At 37.8% G+C, this 18783-nt stretch overlaps 1 protein-coding gene across 4 annotated transcripts in view; it reads left to right on the top strand.

The window, feature by feature from the left end:
• The window catches only part of COG6 (component of oligomeric golgi complex 6), an 81548-nt gene that overhangs the window by 51215 nt on the left and 11550 nt on the right, over window positions 1-18783 (top strand). Inside the window, exons 14-19 of one of the 4 annotated variants that reach the window (XM_040448293.1) lie at window positions 8193-8324; window positions 8917-9084; window positions 12209-12316; window positions 13542-13595; window positions 16614-16693; window positions 16785-17028. In XM_040448293.1, the coding sequence (XP_040304227.1) occupies window positions 8193-8324; window positions 8917-9084; window positions 12209-12316; window positions 13542-13595; window positions 16614-16693; window positions 16785-16797 (555 nt within the window). In that variant the 3' untranslated portion in view covers window positions 16798-17028. Of the gene's footprint in view, window positions 1-8192; window positions 8325-8916; window positions 9085-12208; window positions 12317-13541; window positions 13596-16613; window positions 16694-16784; window positions 17029-18783 lie in introns of those variants that run through there. The other 3 variants (XM_040448292.1, XM_040448291.1, XM_040448290.1) reach the window with 3 other exon arrangements.

The following is an 18783-nucleotide window of genomic DNA, read 5'->3' on the forward strand; positions in this document are numbered from 1 at the left end:
AAGTTGACAGTGGAATAAAGGCTTAACAGTTTTTGTAATTTGTATGGTGCAGCCTTTTCATTTTCTTTGAAAAAAATCAGAGGGGCGCCTGGGTGTCTCAGTCGGTTAAATGTCTGACTCTTGGTTTTCAGCTCAGGCCATGATCTCACAATTTGTGAGATCAAGCCGGGCGTCATTGGGCTCCACCCTGACAGCATGGGGCCTGCTTGGCATTCTCTCTCTCACTCTCCCTCTGCCCTTCCCCTGCTTGTGCACGCTCTGTCTCCAAATAAATAAACTTAAAAAAAAAAAAAAAAGAAAAAGGAGCATCTACCTATAAAAGGGACGAAAAGTGTCATAATAAACAGTCACAGAAAGTACAACTCTGTTTAGTTTCTAGCGGTATACATTTTTTAAAAAGAGAGGTTCTACATAAGGGAAGGGAAGCAAAAACAATATAAAAACAGGGAGGGAGACAAACCATAAGAGGCTCTTAAATATAGAGAACAAACCGAGGGTTGCTGGAGGGGTTGTGGGTGGGGGGATGGCTAAATGGACAAGGGGCATTAAGGAAGACACTTGGGATGAGCACTGGGTGTTATATGTAGGGGATGAATCACTGGATTCTACTCCTGAAATCATTATTGCACTATATGCTGAGTAACTTGGATGTAAATTAAAAAAAAAAAAAAAAAGCCAATAAAAAAAGTTAAAAAAAGAGACGTTCTAATATGTGGAATATGAAATTTTCAGTAGACTAAACGTTTTTAAATGTGAGATTTTTATAGTTCAACTTTATCAACTGGAAAATGTACATAAAACTTACATGTCGTTCATAAAGCTCTTTTGTACATTAATTATTAATGGCCATGTTGTTTATGAATTTTGGATACTTTTATAATCCATTGTTGATTCTCAGTGCTTACAAAATATAAACAAAAAGATCAAAAGAACTTTTTTTTAAGTGGCGATGTAACTCACAGTACACAAATCTTAAGTATATAGTTAGTTGAATTTTTGTATTTCTGTATGCTCATTAATCTCCACCCAGATCAAGACATCAAACATTTCCAGCATCTCAGAAGGCTTCTTTATGCCTTTACTCAGTCCCCCCAAGGCAAACCATTATATGACTTTTATTTCCTATTTTTGTGTGCTATTCAAATTCACATAAATAGATACATGCTTTTTCCAACTTTTTTGGATCTGACTCCTTTCAATTTAACGTATCTGTAAGATTCACCCATGTTGTCTGCAGTAGTTATTTTTCAGTTATTGTGTAATAATTCAGTTGTAGAAATGCACCACAGTGTATTGATGGACACTGGATTGTTTCCAGTTCTTAGGTACTGTAAATAAGGATCTAGTGAATATTCTTGTACATGTCTTTTGATGGATGTAAGTTTTCATTTCTCTCGTGTGTATACACAGGAATGGAATGTCTGGGTGATGGGATTGATAATGTTAGTAGATACCACCAGGCATCTTTTAAAGCCTGTGTACCAGTTTAGTCCACCAGAAACGTGTGAGAATTTCGTTTGTTCCACATCCTCTCCAGTACTTGATAGTGCTGATCTTTTCAGTTTCAGCCATTGTGGAAATTATGTGGTGGTATTTCATTTGTGATTTGCACTTTCCTGAAGACTATAAAGATGTTGAACAGTTTTTCATATGTTTATTGGTTGCTGGATATACTCTCTGTGAAGTGTCTTTTGAAGTCTGTTACCCAGTTTTCTATTGGGTTATCTGTATTTTTCTTACTGATTTGTAAGATTTTTTTTTTAAATGTGTTCTGGATAAAAGGAAGCATTACAAATATTTTCTCCGAATTTAACGTGTCTTTTCACTCTCTTAGTGGAGTATTTTGATGAACAGAATTTCTTCACTTTAATTTTGTTCTGTATGCTGACTTTTATTTATCTAACCTCTTCCTGCCCTTAGGTTATGAAGTTATTCTTACATGTTTTTTTCTAAGAAGCTTGGTTTCTTTAGCTTCCACATTTAGGTCTTTGATCCATCTCAGATTAATTTTTAACTATGCGATGAGGTAGTGGTCAAGGTTAATTTTTTTCCCATATGAATATCTAGTACATCAAGCACCATTTCTTATAAAGGTAATCCTTTCCCACTGAATTGCAGTGGAAACTGTCAGAAATCGCAAGACCATATATGCGTGGATTTGTTTTGTGAATGTTTATTCTCCTCCCATTGGTTTATTTGTCTGTCCGTGTACCAGTACCACGCTGTCCCGTATAACACTTAACCATTAGAAATCCATTTCACTTGGATGAAATTAAGTTGAAGTGATAGGAGGATGTTAATTAGATACTTTTCTACTTTAGAGTTTCTTTCCATTATTTTTACTACATTATTATAAAATTATAGATTTTATTTATCTGACAACCTCCACAGTTTTCATTTGCTTTTGAAGCATAATTCTGACCCAGGGCTAATCTGGTATGTGTAAAAGCACTTCATAGAAGGTCGGTTTGTTAAATGAAGTGAGTTCAAGTAGTACTTGTATCATTTGTCATTGGCTCTAACTAAGGCATGAGTTTGGTTTGAATTTGTGCAGCTTTTACAGACCTTAATTCAAGGGGATCAAAAAAGGTTCTCTTCAGCTATCTCCTATTGGTGCATGAAATTTCTGTCACTAGCCTTCTGTTTGGCGATTGAAAAATGAAATTTTTATTTCCCTGATGAGGAGTGACGTTGAGCATCTTTTCATGTGCTTGTTGGCCATCTGGATGTCTTCTTTAGAGAAGTGTCTATTCATGTTTTCTGCCCATTTCTTCACTGGATTATTTGTTTTTCGGGTGTGGAGCTTGGTGAGTTCTTTATAGATTTTGGATACTAGCCCTTTGTCTGATATGTCATTTGCAAATATCTTTTCCCATTCCGTTGGTTGCCTTTTAGTTTTGTTGATTGTTTCTTTTGAGGTGCAGAAGCTTTTTATCTTCATGAGGTCCCAATAGTTCTTTTTTGCTTTTAATTCCCTTTCCTTTGGAGATGCGTCAAGTAAGAAATTGCTGTGGCTGAGGTCAGAGAGGTTTTTCCCTGCTTTCCTCTCTAGGGTTTTGATGGTTTCCTGTCTCACGTTCAGGTCCTTCATCCATTTTCAGTTTATTTTTGTGAATGGTGTAAGAAAGTGTTCTAGTTTCATTCTTCTGCATGTTACTGTCCAGTTCTCCCAGCACCATTTGTTAAAGAGACTGTCTTTTTTCCATTGGATATTCTTTCCTGCTTTGTCAAAGATTAGTTGGCCATACTTCTGTGGGTCCAATCCTGGAGTCTCTATTCCATTGGTCTAAGTGTCTGTTTTTGTGCCAATATCATGCTGTCTTGATTATTACAGCTTTGTAGTAGAGGCTAAAGTCTGGGATTGTGAAGCCTCCTGCTTTGGTCTTCTTCAAAATTACTTTGGCTATTCGGGGTCTTTTGTGGTCCCATACAAATTTTAGGATTGCTTGTTGTAGCTTCGAGAAGAATGATGGTGCAACTTTGATTGGGATTGCATTGAATGTGCAGATAGCTTTGGGTAGTATTGACATTTTAACAATATTTATTCTTCCAATCCATGTGCATGGAATGTCTTTCCATTTCTCTATATCTTCTTCAATTTCCTTCATAAGCTTTCTATAGTTTTCAGCGTACAGATCTTTTGCATCTTTGGTTAGGTTTATTCCTAGGTATTTTACGATTCTTGGTGCAATTGTGAATGGGATCAATTTCTTTATTTGTCTTTCTGTTGCTTCATTATTAGTGTACAAATCAAAACCACACAGAGATATCACCTCACACCAGTCAGAGTGGCTAAAATGAACAAATCAGAAGACTAGATGCTGGAGAGGATGCGGAGAAACAGGAACCCTCTTGCACTGTTGGTGGGAATGCAAACTGGCGCAGCTGCTCTAGAAAACAGTGTGGAGGTTCCTCAAAACATTCAAAATAGATCTATGCTATGACCCAGCAATAGCACTGCTAGGAATTTACCCAAGGGACACAGGAGTGCTGATGCATAGGGACACATGTACTCCAATGTTTATAGCAGCACTTTCAATAATGGCCAAATTATGGAAAGAGCCTAAATGTCCATCAACTGATGAATAGGTAAAGAAATTGTGGTTTTTATGCACAATGGAATACTACTTGGCAATGAGAAAGAATGAAATACGGCCTTTTGTAGCAACGTGGATGGAACTAGAGAGTGTTATGCTAAGTGAAATAAATCATACAGAGAAAGACAGATACCATGTTTTCACTCTTATGTGGATCCTGAGAAACTTAACGGAAGACCCTGGGGGAGGAGAAGGAGGAAAAAAAAAAAGTTCGAGAGGGAGGGAGCCAAACCATAAGAGACTCTTAAAAACTGAAAACAGGGGCACCTGGGTGGCTCAGTCAGTTGAGCGTCTGTCATGATCTCACGGTTCGTGAGTTCGAGCCCTGTGTCGGGCTCTGTGCTGCTGACGGCTCAGAGCCTGGAGCCTGCTTCGGATTCTGTGTCTCCCTCTCTCTCTGCCCCTCCCCTGATCGTGCTTTCTCTCCATCTCTCTCAAGATAAACATTAAAAAAAAATTTTTTTTAAAAGAAAGAAATATGGGGACTCCTTCAGACTAAAATACAGAGACACTGGACAGTAACTCGAATTCACATGAAGAAATAACACCACTAAAGGTTCTGATATAGGCAAAGAAAGTATTAATGTATTTTCCATTTGTAATTCCCTTTTCCCCCCTGATTCAAAAGACAACGGCATGAAGCAATAATTATAATTCTGTGTTAATGAGTCCACAACATAGAATGATACAATTTGTAACTATAGTAGTGTAAAGGAAGAGGAGACCTGGTCTACATAAGAGTAAAGCTTTTGTGTGCTATTGAAAGTAAGTTGGCATTAACCTGAAGTATACTGTTATAAATTAAGATGTTTAATTATAATTCCCAGGACACCACTAAGAAACTAACAAACACCACACACACACTCACACACGTATATGTAAATAAACAGTAAGGGAATTAAAGGAGCATACTGGAAAATACTAACACAAAAGAAGGCAGTAACAGAGGGACAGAGGAACAAAAACAGTTAAGACATAAGAATAACAAAACATAGGACACAAATTCTACTTTATCATCAATTAAATGTGAAAGGATTAAACATGCCATCCAAAAAGCAGAGACTGGCAGATGGACCTTTAAAAAAAAAAAAAAAAAGATCCAACTACCCATATGCTATCTTCAAGAAACAAAAGGTTTAGGGGCATTGGGTGGCTCAGTCAGTTGAGCATCTGACTCTTGATTTCAGCTCAGGTCATGATCTCATGGTCTGTGAATTCAAGCCCCACACTGGGCTCTGCTCTGACAGTGCGGAACCTGTTTGGGATTCTCTCCACCACCCCTCCCCCCTGCCTCTTCTCTACTCATGCTGCAGGTGCTTGCTCTCTCTCTCAGAATACATGCATAAACATTAAAAAAACAAAAACAGAAAGGTTTAAATACACAAAGAGGTTGAAAGTGAAAGGATGGGAAATGACAGACTTTGCAAGCAAAAACCAAGAGCTAGAGTAGTTATGCTAATTTCAGATAAAATAATCTTTAAAGACAAACACCACTAGAAACAAACACATTTTATAATCTTTATTATCAAGAAGACCTGACAATTATAAACGTGTGCATCTAACAATAGAATGAACCCCAAATACATGAAACCAAGATTGACAAAATTAAATAAAAAGTATCTCTCATGGCAAATATTTCGAGTTTCACACCTCCTTCCGTTTTGCTTCCTTTTTTCTGTTAAATTCAAACTGAATTAAGAAAAACTCCAGAATATGAAGCCATCTTTATAAAAGTATTTTCTATTCATTCACCCAATTTAAAAAGATATCCAGAATGTTGTTAAACTGATGGTAATGATGGCTAACTAATGTTATTTCTAAATAAAGGAATTTTTATACTTTATTTATACCCCCCGATGCGGGGCTTCAGCTCACAAACTGCAAGATCATGACCTGAGCCGAAGTCAGACACTCGACCGACTAAGCCACACAGGCACCCCAGGATTCCCCATATTTCTTGTGGAACAGGTTTACTGGTGAAGAATCTTTGTTTTCCTTCATTCTTGAAGAGTAGTTTTACTGAGTACAGAATTCTATCTTGACGGTCTTTCTTGCAGCCCTTGAATATGCCATCCAGCGCCTTCCGGCCTCCATGTTTTCTGATGAGAAATCAGCTGTTAATCTTATGAGAATCCTTTGTCATAATCAGTTACTTCTCTTACTGCTTCCAGATTCTCTTTGTCTTTGGACAGTTTGTGTGATGTGTCTTAGTGTGAAACTGTGTAAGTTTATTCCTTGTGGAGTTTGTGAGCTTCTTAGATGCTTAGATTAATGTTTTGTTTTAATCACATTTGTGAATTCTTTGTCATTAACTCTTCAAATATTTTTTCTGCACTCCTCTCTCCTTCTAAGAGAACCACATTGTACTTAATGTTGATGGTGTTCCATAGGTCTCTGAGGCTCTGTGAATTTTCTTTCATTTGTTTTTCTTTCTGTCCCTCAAACTGGATAATTTTAATTGACCTATCTTTAAGTTCACTGATTACTTATTCTGCCTACTCAGATGTGCTATCGAATCCCTAGAGTGAATTTTTCATTTTAGTTACTTTCAACTACAAAATTTCTATTCAGTTATTTCTTTTTATCATTTTTATTTCTTTGTAAATATTCTCTATTTGATGAGACATTGTTCTCATCATTCCCTTTAGTTCATTAACCTGGTTCCCTTTCTTAAAATAGCCAATTTTGAGGTGCTGAGTGGCTCAGTTGGTTGGGCATCTGACTCTTGATCTCAGCTCGGGTCATGATCTCACGGTTTGTAGGTTTGAGCCCCACAAGCTTGGGATTCTGTCTCTCCTTCTCTCTGCCCCTTACCTGCTGTGCTTTCTCTCTCTCTCTCTCTCTCTCTCTCTCTCTCTCCCTCTCTCTCTCTCTCTCTCAAAATAAGTAAATAAACTTTAAAATAAAATACAATAGTCAATTCAGATTTTTTGTGTAGTAACTCCAGTGTCCAGGCTTCCTCAGGGGAAGTTCCCATTGACTATTTTTTCTGTGCATGGACCATATATTTTTGTTTCTTTGCATGTCTTATAATTTTTTGGTTTTGTTGTTTTATGAAAGAGGGAAGATTTTCAGAGGTCCATACTTTGATATTCCTGCTGCTGTCACTTATGTATTAACTTTTCTATATAAAACATTCTTCATATAAATCCAGATATTTAAAAATTCTTAATACTTTTCTGTCTGACACAAGGTTATAGTCTCTTACATAGACTTCTGAGTATCATATTTTTTAGATAAGATCTGACTATGTTATTATAAGTACTCAACAAAAACTCACCAGCACATCTTCTTGGATATCATGATGCCAGCAAGTAGAGAGAATGAACTGGGCATACCTTCCAGTTTATAGTACCCAATAGTTTATATGCAACAATCCCACTAATCCTTAAAGAATCCCTCTGAAATTCTGAGAAGTTAAAGAACTTACCCAGGACCACACAACTAGTGATTGGTAATCTAAAGTGTGAAACTAATCTTTAACTTCAGTGCTAAAGATTTCAGTGGCAGTGTTACACTGTGTAGAATAGTGGGCACTGTGTTTCTGTGAAGTGTGTAGCCCATAGACTGATCTGAATATCACCTGTGATGCTTATTGAAAGATGGATTCCTAGTCCCCAAACCTATGCATATTGAGCCACATTTCTGAGATTTGGGCCTGAGGGTGGATGATGATTCTCAACTATATTATCGTTGGGGGAGTGTTGGTTTCTAGATTGCCTTTTTCTAATGACTTGGGCTAAAAAAAAAAAAAAAAAAACCAAAAACCCAAAACAGTAGGCCATTTCAAATCTGCATAAAAATATAATTCTACATTAAAGACTACTGAGTTTTCTTGTAACTTTTGAATTTTAAAAGTATAAATTCTTTACTTCTAATTGTGAGAAGAATATATTAATTCTGTGATAATACAACAAAAACCTTTGGTGTCACTTTATGCTTATTAGTATCAGCTATGGATCAATTCTCGATTTTGTAATGCTGGCCAAATCTTTACATCTTTTACATGTATTGTTTTACTGTGAATTGTATTTATTTATACATTAAAATTTAGTGGAAAATGTAAGCAGTGGATGAAGCCACCCTTTATTTCAGGTTGAACTCCCACCACCGGATCTTGGACCAAGTTCTGCATTAAATCAGACACTCGCATTGTTGCGTGAAGTTTTGGCATCTCACGATTCTTCAGTTGTACCGTTAGATGCCCGTCAAGCTGACTTTGTGCAAGTATGTTGTAAATCATTTTTAATGATTATTTATTGCTCCTCTGTTATACATTCTGTTGAAATTCTGGTGTTTTTTTTTTTTTTTATTTTTTATTTTTTTTTTATTTTTTAAAAATTTTTTTTTCAACGTTTATTTATTTTTGGGACAGAGAGAGACAGAGCATGAACGGGCGAGGGGCAGAGAGAGAGGGAGACACAGAATCGGAAACAGGCTCCAGGCTCTGAGCCATCAGCCCAGAGCCCGACGCGGGGCTCGAACTCACAGACCGTGAGATCGTGACCTGGTTGAAGTCGGACGCTTAACCGGCTGCGCCACCCAGGCGCCCCGAAATTCTGGTGTTTTATAACCCGTGCATTGTAACAGTCCCTCTCATTGATTTTTTGTTTCACGTATTAGATCATCTCTCTTTAATTTAAAAAGTACTTTATTCAGTGATGCCCATTGTAAAAAAACATTATGATTACTATACTATTTAATCTTATAAGGTGCTCCCTTCCAATTAGTTTGTCATTCTTTCTGAAGTACTATTAACCCAGGCCTGTATCACTGATTGGGAATAAAAAATAGATTTTATTTTATTTTTCACTTTTAGGTTTTATCGTGTGTCTTAGATCCTCTCCTCCAGATGTGTACCGTATCTGCCAGCAATTTAGGCACAGCTGACATGGCCACTTTCATGGTCAATTCACTCTATATGATGAAGACAACACTAGCTCTGTTTGAGTTCACTGACAGACGACTAGAAATGCTACAGTTTCAGGTAAACTTTGTCATAAGATGCCCACTCACTGTGACAGAGCCTTTTTTCATCTGATCTCAGTTACTGGCTTTAGTCCAATTTCGGTGACCTAATTTCAGTAAATTCTTGGGTATAGTCTGATGGAAATACACACACACACACACACACACACACACACACACACACACTCACGCAACGCGCACACATACTTGGTGTTTCAGTTTTGTTTTGGGAAGCCAGAATATGTAATGAGTATGATATTTTATTCAAACCATAGTATGTGATGATAGAATGAAGCTTTTCTTATTGATTGGAATAGCAATTCTGTATGCAGATTTCAGTTGCTGAACTGTGAATAATATGCTATATTTTCCAAGCTTGCTAGCTAGTGCAGAAGGTGTTACAGAGGACAGATATATTTTTATCTATGTGTAAACCAGTGTTAGGCAAAACATTACAATTTGTTATACCAATGACTCTAGTCCTATAAACCAAATAGTATCATATAAGAGTTTGTAAAGTGGCTAAGCCGTTTATAAAATTTACCGGATACTTGGCTTCTGATTTTGAAATAGTGACTTTTGGTATATATAATGTTTTGAAGAAAAAATGCTGACTGTTCTGTGTTATTACAAGTATATAAGTAATATGGCAGTGGCTATAGTAATTTATTTGTGAACTTTGGGGGTTTTCTAAAACATGAGTTTTGATAAGTCTAAACTTGTGATATTTTCTAATTTCTAATTCCTTCTTTTAAAAGAAATATAATGAGGTATGATTAATTTTCCTTTCTTAAATAACTGTTTTTTGTGGAATTAATACAATTATTTTTTTAAGGAGCACCTGGGTGGCTCAGTCAGTTGAGCATTTGACTCTTGATTTTGGCTCAGGTCATGATCCCAGGGTCGTGGGATCGAGCCCCGTGTTGGGCTCCATGCCGAGCATGGAGCCTGCTTAAGATTCTCTCTCTTTCTCTCTCTCTCTCTCTCCCCCCCCCCGTCTCTCTCTCTCTCCCTCTCCCTTTGCCCTTCTCACTCTCAAAAAATTTTTAGAAATCTCTTTTTAAAAAAAATTCATTGGTTTTTACTGTATTTATCACTGATTCAATCCCTAAACCCTGCCATTTGTCTAAATCTTTTCTCAAGCTGTTCAGGTATATCAGGTGTTCATCAGTCTGTTTTATCACCAGTTACCTGTGTTCCTTAAATATTCCCTGGTCATGTTTTGCTTTCCAAGGGGACAAGCCCCAGTGTGTAAGTGCTTATGAAGCCTGCACTTAACTTCATGCTTGGTTATAGGCTGTTGGCCAGTGCTAGCTGCATGGGCCAGCCCGGAGCTCTGAGAGAGGATTGTACAATGATGTGGGTACTGGAAGGCATGGTTTATTTAGGCCCTCCAAAGAAATTTTATCTTGTTGCATAAACAATTTTTGGTTTTTCATACCTTTTCTATCAATGGTCTATTAATTTTCTTCTACTCTGACTTACCTTCTTCCAGTGTTTCAAGTAAGGAGTCCAGGCTAGTCTGATTCTCTTTTCTTTGTGGTAACTTACTCTGTCCATCTGGAAGCTCGTAAAGGATTTTCCTTTGAGTTCAGATAGTTAGTTCCTCAGGGTATTTTTTGGTATGTCTCTTTCCCCATTTGGATTTTGCAGAGCCATTTCAGTCTGAAGATTCAACCCTTTATTTTGCTCAATATACTTTTCTATTACCTAATTAATTATCACTTTTCTTTGTATATTCTGAATTTTCTATTTTCTATTTTTTCTATTTTATATTTTATAATTATATAATTATAAAAATTTTATATTTTATATTCTGAAGTTTCTGCCTTTATTGGTTTTATCTCCAGAATCTCTCTTTTAATATCTTTTCATATCTCTTTATTTAATCTTTCTTTGATGTTACTATGTTACTTTTCTTCCATTCTTCTTCAGATGCTAATTTGATTCTTAGCTCTGTCATTAAATGTTTATATTTGCACATCTTGGTGTTTTTGTTTGTTTTTGTTTTTTGTTTTTTGTTTTTTGTTTTTTGTTTTTTTGATTTCCAGTAAGTCTAGTGTCTAAGGCCTCTAATTGTACTTTCTTGGACATTTACTTAAGAGAAAAAAATAAAGTACTCTGCGTCTTTTAATAGGGTTGCCTCCGGAAAAGTTACTCCTTCTAATCATTCAGATGGGCTTTCTCTTAGAACATACTCCCCTTTTTTAAGTTAGTTGGAAGTTTTTTAGGGGGAGGGCCTCAGCAGCAAACTGGAGTTACTCGGACAACAGAAGCATTCAGATGGTAACAGCACAATGGGTAGCGTTACTGTGCACCGGCAAACAGACTGGCAAAGCTGAGGGAACTTGCTGGTCAGGAGAAGAAGGAAGATCTCCAAACTCTCAGGCATGTACTGGTAAAAGTAAGGGGGCAGAAGACTTCTTCCCACTAAGGGATACTTCAGCCCATCAGGGTAGTCCACTTCTGTGGATTCTGCCCCCATTAGCATTAGATGGCTTCCCCGAGGATAACACAAAGCAGGTGAGCACATACAACTCACATCTGCTAGTCAAGTCTTCGTGGACAGTTCCTAAACCTGAAATCTTTGGCCAACCTTCTGCTGGGTTCTCAACTCCCCCCTGGTAGAAACCTGCTTTCTCCCCGGGAGAAACCTGTTGTCTCCAGGCGTCTCCATACAGCACATTTGATTGGTTGAGTCAGTCCAGTAAGTTGGGAAGGTAGGGGTATGTGGAGGTCAGGAACATCAGGCCTTCATCTTCCCAGAAGTCTTCCTAAGTATTTTATATTGTTGTTATCTTTTAATGTTTCCTGTTTGTTTGTTTGTTTGTGTTTTGTTTATTGCCATCTTTTAAAAGAGCTAACAAGAGACTCAATTTGTTTGACTAGTGGCTAGTACTGAAATCCTTTCAGTTCTCATTTTTAAAATGAGACTTTCTCTCCCTTTTGTAGGAGGACTTCCTCTTTGGGGGAAGGAAAAGATTTTGTCACAGAAGTGGCCCATGTGCCTCATGGTCTGGAACTCATGGCCGCTGCAAGGAGCAAGTCCGTGATGAAGAGCTGACTCCAGAGTGGTCTACTTGTACTCTCCACAGTCTTATTCCTCTTTTAAAATATTTTCTTTCTGCTGGGTTTTCTTTTAGATTGAAGCACATTTGGACACACTTATCAATGAGCAAGCTTCTTACGTTTTAACTAGAGCCGGCTTGAGTTATATCTATAACACCGTGCAGCAACATAAACCTGAGCAGGTAAGCACATGGAAATACGCATTTAGAGTGTGGGGTCTAGAGCTAGCCTCTAACTGAACCTTGGCTCTGCCGCTTACTAGCTATTCTCACTGGGAAAGTGACTTATCTCTCTGTATCTGTTTCCTCAGCTGTGGAATTGGGGTAATGATAATATCTGTATCATAGGTTGTTCCAAAGATTAAGTGAGGTAACATATGTACAGTTCTTAGATGACTACCCGAGACTGTAGTAGAGTGCCCCTAAATATTAACTATACTTTTTACTATGGATAATTTTGGTTAAAAGTAATGAAAATATACAAAAATCAGTATTATAAATTGTATAAAGGATATTCATACTGGTAAATTTTTCAGAGTCCTGTATCACTATGGGTTAATTGAATGCATAGATTGGTGTGTAAATGCAGTCATCCCCTTTTTAACTTAGCAAATCTTGGTCTGTTACTTTGGAAAGGTAAATACTTCTGAGACCAACACAAGATCTTGTTAAGTTATAGAACTCCAGTGGAAATAGAGAAGGGAGTGGGGGAACCTGAGAAATTCACGTAAGCATCTTTCTTTAGAAAGCTAAGAACTCATTTTTTTTAAAGATTTTGTTTTATCTTATTAAGTAGGCTGCATGCCCACCACGGGGCTCAAACCCATGACCCTGAGATCAGGAGTCACACACTGTACCAACATGCACCAGCCAGGCGCACCCCGCAAAGAACTCGTTTAAGTGGCATTAACATGAAACATATTTTATAGTCCAGGAGCTCTTAAATGAAGCTTTCAAAAATCACCGGCTCCAAATTTGTTATTTTGATAAAGCAGCAAGCAGATTTCTACCAGAGAAGAATCAATTCTGCTGCCGTTTTATACTATCTCAGATTGTCAGGGTGAGACTTCAAGCCTCCATATCTTGCTGCCATTTCCTAAATGCTTCCTCGCCTGTTTGCTTGTTTATAAGTCAATCTGAAATATCCGGGTGTTCCTGTTGTTAAACTTCTGCTTGTCACTCCCTCTGACAAATATGATTACGTGCCTTCGTGCTAGTTACACAAAAATGAACAAGCCATAGTCCCTGCTCTCACTGAGGTTGAAGAGATGACACTTGAGTTCTTTGGAAATGAGCCGAATTTCCAAATTTGGGGAATCTATTAATAGCCTGTATTTCATAAGTGAACGGAAACTGTAGCACCTTTTTTACATCTTGTTTTTGCTGTTTTTGTTTTTTTTTTTTCTAGGGCTCTTTAGCTAATTTGCCCAACCTAGATTCCGTGGCACTGAAGGCTGCAATGGTAAGTGAATAAGAATAAAATCAAGCATTTCAGCATAGGTTTCCTTATGGAACACTGTTAATTTTTCCTGTGTGATAGTTTTGTCCTCGGTGGTAATTTTGTCTCTTGATATATACTTTATCTACAGGGGGTCTAAGGATAATGATTGCACACACGTTTCCTTTAACTAAGGTCCAAACACGACATCCATTTGTGCTAATATTCCACTACACCCTCATAACCTCATCATCCCTGTTCAGGTTTTCTTCATTTTCAGAGTTTTACTCCTAATGTCATAGAGAAACGGGAATGACAGACACGAAGAAGTTGGGCTGTATATCATTCAAGACTTCCTGCTATTAGTCTTTATAGTTCTTGATTTCTCTCTGAGATCACTGAAATCAGAGTCCAGTCTTAAAATTACTCTGGAGCATGAGACTCCTCGAACCTCCACTTTATTACCTTCTTTTCAAGTGAAGAGCTTGCTTGCACATCCCTCTCTGCCCGCGTGCCGCTTCCCGGAGTGTGTTTCCATGTCTTAAGTATAGACTTTGCGTGTATGTATGTCCAGCAATCACGTGACACTCATTTAGCCCTTGTAGGATGATGATGTTCTTTGGAAGCTATATAATAATAACGCTAGCGGTAGTAATAACAGTGATGAATAACACCAGCCAGTAACATTTGTTGCGCGTGCCAAGTGTTTTTCGTGTATTAACTCGAAACCTCCGAACACCCCATTCAACCTAGTACTTACACTCTCAACTACTAAATAAGAAACGTCACATCATGACAAAAGACTAGAGAAAGAGAAGTAACAGTCATAACTTCTATTCATCAAACATCACAGCAAAAACTTTCAAAACAGATTTCATTCTAAAAAGTTTAAGTAAAGATAAATGGAAATGAATACATTTTAGATTATTTCAAAAAGGTGAGTTTCTGGGTGCCTGAGTGGTCAGTCGGTTAAGCATCTGACTCTTGATCTCGGCTCAGGTCGTGGTCTCACGGTTTGTGGGATTGAGCCCCAGCGTCAGGCTCTGCACTGGCAGCACGGACCCTGCTTGGGATTCCCTCTCTCCCTCTCTGCCTCTCTGCTACTCCTCCACTTGCACACATGCGCGTGTGCACTCTCTCTCTCAAAATAAATAAACCTAAAAAAAGATAAGCTTCTTAGAAAGTTAAATATACACTGACCATACTACCTAGTGGTCTCACTCCAAGGTATTTGCCCCCCCAAAATGAGGACATAACTCTACGCACAGATCAGTCATCTTCGTACTCACTAAATGTGTTTCCTCCCTGTCTTTCTCTCCCCACCGACACATATCCAGTCCATAATACAAACCCACAAAATACATTTAAACCCCGTTGCAAGTTCTTTTGTGCGTGGTCTTAAACTTGAATAACAATTGAGTTGAAGATTTTATGTCTCTCTAACGAAACAGAATCTTGTTTTGTGTGTGGTAACTGCCTGCTGCCTTCACTGGAATGCTTCAGGGCACTTCGGTTCGGCATACCCCAGGCTCGGACTCTGTCACGTCTTCCTGCCCCCCACCCCCAGGTCCTCCTGCAAGTGTTCTTAACTCAGAAAGCAGTAAGGGCTTCTGTCCATTATTATTTCAACATTGTCCTCTGTTTTCTAGGCATTATGCTAAGAATTGGGATGAAAATAGACATGATCTAGTAAGGGGTATAGCTGTTACACAACTAAATAAGTGTGAAAAGAATACAGTTATGAATTGTAATAATGCTGTGAATTAAATGGCACAGATCCCGATCTGAGAGTCATGTCCTTCCGTCCTGTCACTAACCAGATGCTGCTGATTTTACTGTCCAGTTCTCTCAAATATCTCCTCTTCTGTCTGCCGTGTTCTTGTCCTTGTAGTCTAAGGTGCCGCGGTAGCTGCCTATTTAGTGTCCTTGCATCTACCTTCCATTTCCTTCTTCCTGCAGCCAGACTTAGTTTCTTAAAACTTAAATCAGATTATTCCCCTCCTTCAATGGCTTCCTCATGCCTTTCCAATAAGAATTAAAATCCTGTAAGGAAGCATGTGAGACCTATACGAACCGATTTCCGTTCGCCCTTCTCTTTCTCACTTCAAGTCTTCGTGCCACCCCCGAGCCCTCACTGCACACACGTACTTAGTCTCTTTTCATCTCTAAGATCTCACGTCAGATTTCCTTTCCTCAGATTCTTTAGCCAAACACAGAAGCTAGGTCCATCCTCCTGATTTACACTTTTATACTACTTTGGTTTTTTCCTTCATAGCATCCAACACAGTTTGTAATTATATATTTATTTACCTTATTACTTACTTACCATCTTTCTCAGTAGGCCGTAGCTCTCTGAAGCTAGGGACTGTCCTCTTTTGCTCACCACTATATATACTTTACCTAGTATACTACCTTCCTAATAGTAGGTACTCGATAAATATCAGTTGAAGGAATAAGTAAACGAATAATTAACATACAGTGGATTTAAGGAAGTAAGGTAGACTTGAAATCTGATCACTTTACTTCTTGTTAGTATTTTTTATTCAAAAGTTCGCTGAGGGAGATTAAGATGAACCACTTGGATTTAGAATTTTCAAAGCAGCTATGCTGATATTAACTACTTTAAGAAGTCGACACTTGTGGAGCGCCTGGGTGGCTCAGTCAGTTGAACGTCTGACTTTGGCTCAGGTCAGGATCTCATGGTTTGTGAGTTTGAGCCCCGCATTGGGCTCGCTGCTATTAGCATGGAGCCAACTTCATATCCTCTGTCCTCCTCTGTCTCTGCACCTCCCCCACTCGCTCACTTGCTCTCTCTCTCTCTCTCTGTGTCTCAAAAATAAATATTTTTAAAAAATGAAGTTTATACTTTTAGGGAATTTTAGTTAGAATGTTGAAGAAATAACTCATTTGATCACAAAGAAGTCGTTATTTGTACTATGGTATATTTCCTAAGATTTAACCCTTAAATGAGTTGGTTATATTTGAGATGTCCGTTAGCAGATGTACGCACTTTATGTTTTGCTCTTTCTCTGTTTCATTTAGGTTCAGTTTGATCGTTACCTGTCAGCCCCAGACAGCCTGTTAATGCCACAGCTGAACTTTCTCCTAAGTGCCACAGTGAAGTAAGTGTGTTTCTGTCTCAACTAGTTGGTTAAGATTCACATATTTTTCAAAACAGCAAGCACACTTCTTAGAAAAAAATTTCTTTTCAAGAATAGGAGATTGACGTTCTCCTAGATTGAAGAATATAGATTGAAGATTTATGGTTACCAGCCTTTTTTCACGCCTCGGCCACCCTAAGAGATCTGACCCGACCCTGCTCATACTTACTGCTTACATGTAGGCGGCTCCAAAATCTCTACTTAGTGAATGATTCTTAAAATTGATGTGACTATAATGGAAGCATATAGCCATAATATCAAATTAATAAACATGTCAGAATGACATTGAAAATGTCGTGGAAGCTCAATAGTATATTAATTGTGCTGTGCAGATGAGCTGCTGTACAGACTGTTTGGATCTGTTAGGTATATTTTGTAATTTTTCAGTATCACCTATTTACCAGGAATGTGTTCAAGACAAAGAACTATACAGTAATATCTCAGAATGTTACGGTTAGAAGAAACAGAGGGATCATATTGTCTGACCTTCCTGATTATAAGGAAAATATTGACAAATTTAAGTTGCGTGGAAGTAGGAAATTAGACAATTTTAGACATTTTTTTTTTTTCCTTTCCATTCACCCTGCTGTGTATTAAATGCTTTCTGTGTAACAGGCACTAAGGATTAAGATTTGAAGGACATTTGCACTGTCTTCAGGGAGATCATAGTCTGTTGGGTCAGTTAGACGTGTGAACAAATATTTATTTTATTTTAATATTTTTTAAATGTTTATTTATTATTTTTGAGAGAGAGAGAGAGAGAAGAGAGAGAATGAGCGGGGGAGGGGCAGAGAGAGAAGGGGACACAGACTCCGAAGCAGGCTCCAGGCTCTGGGCTGTCAGCACAGAGCCTGATGGCAGGGCACGAGCTCACGAACTGTGAGATCATGACCTGAGCTGGTCCAGCCCTTAACTGACTGAGCCACCCAGGTGTCCCACAAATACTTATATGAAAAAGTGCGGTAAGGAAAGAACTATTGAACTTGAAGAAAATACTCCAGTTACCAGAAGGGGAGCCGTGGGGCAGAGGCGGCACACTTGTTTCCTGCTGTCCTGGAGAGCACGTCCGCAGCTGTGAATAGAGCAAGGAGGTGGCTTCTGAGTCAACACGCAGGAAAATTTGAATTAGACTGGCCAACTAGAATTGACTGGCAAGGGGATGGATCAGTTTTTCTCAGACATAAAGTTGGGAAATTTGATCATTTTAGGTGTAGTTAATGATTTTAATTTTTTTTTTTTACTTTTATATTTTATCATCCTAAAAGATCTCATACTGTCTACTTACCTGGAATTCTAAAGACCTGAGAGATTATAAAAGAAAATCCATTGTGCCGTGTCTCAGATTGTTTGTGTGTGTTTCTTAAATTATTTTTCTTAACCGAATACCTGTAGTTCTTTGGATTTAACCACGTTTCAATCTTAGTATTTGAATGTTGCGCCGTTTGGGACGTCACTAAATATAAAACATACCGTGATTCTTTTCATAATATGCTGAATGACGGGAAGTTTTAACGTGTTTTATAAAGGAAGGCAGGTAGAGCAGATGCCATAAAGGAGAAATTGGAACAGATTTGGCTACATAACACTTTAAAGTTTTTGTCTTGTTTTTGTTTTTACAGAAAACAACAATATAAACCAAGTTAAAATAAAAACCGTAATGTGGAGCAATATTTTCAATTTATGTAACAAAGTATCCTTAATATGTTATCCTTAATAGCAAACAAAATACCACAAATCAGGACAAAACAGTAGAAAAATAGGCACTGTGTGTTTGGACAGTTCACAGAAGAAATGCAAATGGCAAATAAATAGAACATAATAATTATCAAAAAATGCAAATTAAAACAGCAGTGAGAATATCTGTCCATCAGATTGCTGACAATAAGGCGTTTGTTATATGCTAATTGAAAGGGTCTGGGAAAATGGGTATTTTCATATGCTGTTGGTGAGAGTATAAATTAGTACAATCTTTTTAGAGGGCAATTTGACAACTTCCATCAAAACTTTAAAAGTTTATGTCCCTAGACTCAGGGATACCTCCTAACAGACTT

This window comes from Herpailurus yagouaroundi, unplaced genomic scaffold (assembly GCF_014898765.1).
Source record: "Herpailurus yagouaroundi ecotype Mexico unplaced genomic scaffold, PumYag 197, whole genome shotgun sequence".
In the NCBI taxonomy this organism is placed as follows: Eukaryota; Metazoa; Chordata; class Mammalia; order Carnivora; family Felidae; genus Herpailurus; species Herpailurus yagouaroundi.